The sequence below is a fragment of the Mus caroli genome, unplaced genomic scaffold, assembly GCF_978045245.1.
Source record: "Mus caroli unplaced genomic scaffold, Mus_caroli_1 scaffold_13, whole genome shotgun sequence".
Classification (NCBI taxonomy): domain Eukaryota; kingdom Metazoa; phylum Chordata; class Mammalia; order Rodentia; family Muridae; genus Mus; species Mus caroli.
This window is the reverse complement of record NW_028227268.1, coordinates 22,145,772-22,150,678: the sequence shown is the minus strand read 5'-3', so window position 1 is coordinate 22,150,678 and position 4,907 is coordinate 22,145,772. Positions and strand designations below refer to the sequence as shown.

At 47.6% G+C, this 4,907-nt stretch overlaps 1 protein-coding gene across 1 annotated transcript; it reads right to left on the bottom strand.

The window, feature by feature from the left end:
- On the bottom strand, nucleotides 1–3,634 carry LOC110304734 (keratin, type I cuticular Ha1). The gene is made up of 7 exons (XM_021176294.2): nucleotides 3,287–3,634; nucleotides 3,011–3,093; nucleotides 2,581–2,737; nucleotides 1,430–1,591; nucleotides 1,208–1,333; nucleotides 763–983; nucleotides 1–154 (listed from the first exon to the last, which is right to left on the bottom strand). Exons 1-7 carry the CDS (start codon nucleotides 3,632–3,634, stop codon nucleotides 1–3), a joined length of 1,251 nt encoding a protein of 416 aa, XP_021031953.1.
- Nucleotides 3,635–4,907: the final 1,273 nt, after the last annotated feature.

Genomic DNA, 4,907 nt, shown 5'->3' with positions numbered 1-4,907 from the left:
CTAACGTACAAAGGAGTTGCATGGCCCACAACGGGGACGTGGGACACAAGGTGTGCAAGGGGCAGGGGGCGGGCAGGGGGCACAGGGATTGGAGACGCAGGGCCCAATGGGCTTGCCGCATGCATTGCTTGTGGCACAGGGGTTGCAAGGTAGCCTAGAAAAAAAAATAGTAGAACAGAGAGTTGAGATAAGGCAAATCACATATCAAAGAGTCCCCAAGAGTAGAAATCCTGTTAGGACTTGCCCTGGCCTAGAACAGAGACTGCCCAGTTCCCCTCTACTATAATACCTTTAAGTCACTAAACCTCTCTCTATTACAGAGAGCCACAAGTACTACAGACACCCCCAAATGAATACGCTCCTAGCTGTGGACCTTGAGTCTATTCCAAGCCCTGTTTTCTTACATAGAAAACTGGAAGAATACTGTTCCAGCCTACCCAAGGGCAATAACACAGCCAGATAAGATAAGCTTAAGCTCTCTGTACAATGAAGTATTGTAAAAAGAGACAGTTCACATGATCCTACATGTTATCATAGTACACTACAAAGAGTAGCTGTGAAATTTCACTCTGTACACAAACAACTGTGCTAACAACCCATTTGATGTTTTTAATGGTGGCCATAGTATTTTCCAAGCTCTGTTTGAGCATGTCTGGTGGGAAGGTGTCATTTCTTTCCTGACATAGGCAATCCCTGGGCAGTCCACCTGAGTCTTCTCCTCCGTTGGGAGCTCTCATCAAACCCTTCCAGCCCTGCACTCACTTGCAGTCCTCGCTCTCCAGCAGGCCCCTGTACGTGTTGATCTCACACTCCAGCCGGGCCTTGACATCCAGCAACACCTGGTACTCCTGGTTCTGACGCTCCAGGTCAGCCCGGATCTCACCAAGCTGGGACTCCACGTTGGTGATCAGGCACTGCACCTGGGACAGCTGGGAGCTGTAGCGAGCCTCACTCTCTGTCAGGGTGTTCTCCAGAGAGTTTCTCTGTGGGGGAGAAGACAAAGGCTGTCACAGAGCTGTTCCCTCTGAAGGTTTCTGCATGACTTCCAGAGAAGTCACAGGCTTCAAGAGCTAAGAAGAGAGGGAGAGAGAGAGGAGGGAGGGGGAGGGGGAGGGAGAGGGAGAGGGAGAGAGAGACCCCAAGGACACCCCAGGGACTCTGCCTCCCAACTCCACACTGCTCAGCAGCAGGTCTGGACACTACACACCATGCTATGCTGGGCCTGAAGCTCGATCTCCAGAGCGTTGACTGTGCGTCTCAGCTCGATGATCTCGGCCTGGCAGGACTGCAGCTGCTCTGAGCTGGACACCACCTGCTTGTTCAGCTCCTCTGTCTGAAATAGGCAAGGGGAGGGAGGGACAGGATCAGACCCTGCCTTACAGTCCTGGGGAGACTCAGTTCCTGAGCAACCCTGGGCTCAGATGCCCACCTGTGTGGTGAACCATTCCTCCACTTCCCGGCGGTTGGTTTCCACCATGGCCTCGTACTGACACCTGGTCTCGTTGAGCACGCGGTTCAGGTCCACAGTGGGAGCAGCATCCACCTCCACATTGAGGCGATCTCCAAGCTGGCAGCGCAGGGTGTTGACTTCCTACAGATGCATAAATTTAGAGTTATTACCTTCAATGAGTCTCAGAGATGGCACTGCCTATCAAAGCCCTCCTAAGTATTTTCTCAGAAAAGAAAGTCCAAGTGGAGCAATCCATTATATCTATTTCAGGCAAATAATCTCCATGGGGGTCAGCTCCCAACTCCCTCCTTCTCGTTACTATGCCATGACACTTGTCTTCAAAAAGAAGTTCCAAGGGTTTGCTTAGTTACTGCTGAAAGAAGGCTTAACAAACACATGTCCCAAATTGGAAAACTGTCTGTGAGACCCTCAAAATGCAAAATGATGGCTGGACTAGTTCAGACTGTGCATCTAACAATCATACTGCCAGAAACAAACAAACAAACAAACAAGGAAGCAAAGAAAGAAAGAAACAAGGAGAAGAGAAAAGGAAGGAAGGAAGGAAGGAAGGAAGGAAGGAAGGAAGGAAGGAAGGAAGGAAGGAAGGAAGGAAGGAAGGAAGGAAGGAAAAGAAAGAGAAAGAAGAAAAGAAGGAAGCGAAGGAAGGGAGGGAGGGAGGAAGGAAGGAAGGAAGGAAGGAAGGAAGGAAGGAAGGAAGGAAGGAAGGAAGGAAGGAAGGAAGGAAGGGAATATCATATCATGGCACCTCCCAGGAGAAGCCACTCATTCCTCACCAAAACTTTGGAAGAATGGAGACAACATTTGCCTGCCCTAACTTATTGATCTTAGCAGGAGAATGATCGCATCACTATTACAGCAAGTCTAGAACCCTACAACTTGAGGGCCAATTGCCAACAAATAGAGCTGTCTGGGAAACACTGCATGGGCTTTTAACATGAGGTATATCCTATTGGAAAACACGGACAATTTCAGCTCTACTTATCTCTCATCGGGTCTTGGTGCCTCTGAAAGGGATTCATAAAGACACCCTGTGAGTCATCTTTATACCCTTAGTCCTGTTTCTTCCCATCCCAAAGCCCGAAGCTGTTAATTTCTTCAGTTCATCTCACCTCTTCATGGTTCCTCTTGAGACACAGTAGCTCCTCCTTCAGGGACTCCACCTGTGCCTCCAGGTCAGACTTGCACAGGGTCAGCTCATCCAAGATCCTTCGCAGGCCATTGATGTCTGACTCTACCAGCTGCCGCAGACCGAGCTCTGTCTCATACCTGAAGAAGGACAGGGTCAGAGGAGCAACTTGTGGGACTTTAATAAGCAGAACAATAATCCTTGTTAGACACCATCTTTCTTGCTTTACAGGGAGTTCTGGATGCTCCATCAAAACCCAACATCGATCCTTTCCATTTTCCTGATTCCTTTTCCCTGGTTCTGCCCCCAACATCTTTTGCAGATGACATTTTGTCTGCTCTTTGGAAATCCCTTTCTTTAACTAGAAGTTAAACCAAAGAAAAGGCTGCTAGTGTGGATGCTGAATAACTCACTTGGTCCTGAAGTCGTCTGCAGCCAGCTTGGCATTATCTATCTGCACCACCAACCTGGCATTCTCTGATTTGCTGCACAGGATCTGAGGAAGGAGAGACCACAATAATTAGTGAGCATGAAAATTAATATGAAACCATCAACTGCTTTTTTTAAAAAACAAATGGCTTGCAGAGTTATTTTGAGGGAGGAAATGGAAAAGCTAGGATACTTCTCTACCACAAGCTGAGAACCTTAGCAAGTTGCCATTACTTACAAAGAACAAGAAACCCTCTCACCTTCTGCTGCAGCTCCTCAATGGTCCTGAAGTAGGCCTGGTAGGCAGGACACACCAGGGGGTCCTGCTGCTGGTTCCTCTCCTGGATCCTACATTCCAGCTCTGCATTCTCTCTCTCCAGCTGCCTCACCTTCTCCATATAGGAGGCCAGGCGGTCATTCAGGAACTGCATGGTCTCCTTCTCATTGCCATTGAAGGAGCCCTCACAGAACCAATTGCAGTTGCCCACATTGGCGGGGATGTTGCAGGCCCCAGGCAGGGTGCAGCCATGGCAGCTGGGGGGCACACAGGGCCGGGAAGAGCAGCTGGTGCGGCAGCTCAGGGCCGGCAGGCAGCAATTGTATGGCATGGTGCTGGAGGGAAGGAGGGAGGTACCTGGCTGAAGACACGGTGTGAATTCTCCAAGTCTCAGAGCTCTGAGTCTCCTTCCCTTGGTGAGAATTTATAAGCCTTCTACAGAGGGTGTGGACACACTATGTAACATCTTTTTTCTTTGTACTTCTTCGCTGGTTTTCAGACGCCCTCTCCTTCAGTCTGTCATTTGCTTCCCTCAGAGGAGTCCCTGGTCCCATAAAATTCTTTACTTGAGCTTCTTGCCAAGTCAGGACTCTTCTTCAGCCATTGCACCCATGAAACAGAGTTCTGCGGTAGCCCTTCAAAGAAGTCACATGGTCCAGCCCTGGTCAGTTGGGTGTTGGTCCATCCAGTGACATTCTTTTGTGTTACAAGATCCTGAAGACTCATAATCAACCTAGTGCCCTATCCAGAGAGAGAGAGAGAGAGAGAGAAATTGGTTGGTTGGTTGGTTGGTTGGTTGGTTGGTTGGTTGGTTGGTTGGTTGGAGAAAGAAGATACATTCAGTTACAGCCATCAGCTCTTGTTTCTTCTGATGAAAGTAAACTCTCTGAATGTTGTAGCCTTCCAGGCTTGATCTAAGCCTTGGCTATAAAGGTTGGAGAGCTTTCTGTGGTTTACAGGACCACATAATGACCTCTCTTATCACTTAAGAGTCTGGTAGTGGCTTTGATGATAACCTTGAGAACAGAGAAGATTCTGAGAGAAGAGACACTTTTTAAAGAGTTATAGCTTTTGGCTGATAGATGGGTGTAGATTCATTTAAGCTGTCTAGGAAAAGAACTGTGGAAGAAATAAGAACATGTTCATCTAATTTTTCCATGAGGCATCAATCAAAACAGAGTGAATGAGCTCATTAGGAAAGTCAAGAAATAACCCAAGGGAGGGTAAAATGCAGACATGTCTGTGATCCGTAGAACACTTGCCTACTGTATAAAATGGCTTGGGTTCAATCCCCAGCAAGGCAAGAGATAGTCCAAAGAGGTCTCCACTAGCAAAAAAAAAATCACTTTATATTAAACATGGAGCAAATTGGCTTTACAGTTTGTAACATATCCATGTGTTGGCTTTAACATTAAAAATCGCTTTGAAATTTCTAGTTAAACTTTCTACCCTTCTGTCTAGTTCTCCTAGTTCAATGCATGTAGACTCAGTGCTTTGCTCTGGGCATCCAAGCTCCAGCTTGGATGTGCATACAGATGTTCTAAGGACCAAAGGTTCAAAAGTATGAAAGAGGGGCTACATTATATCATTGAATCCAAGGGCTT

Coding starts and splice junctions, on each gene's coding strand:
- LOC110304734 (XM_021176294.2), bottom strand. CDS start 3,634: ATGCCATACAATTGCTGCCTGCCGGCCCTGAGCTGCCGCACCAGCTGC. Junction 2,738..3,010: donor GCAGACGACTTCAGGACCAA/GTGAGTTATTCA, acceptor GTCCTTCTTCAG/GTATGAGACAGAGCTCGGTC. Junction 155..762: donor CTGGAGAGCGAGGACTGCAA/GTGAGTGCAGGG, acceptor TTTTTTTTCTAG/GCTACCTTGCAACCCCTGTG.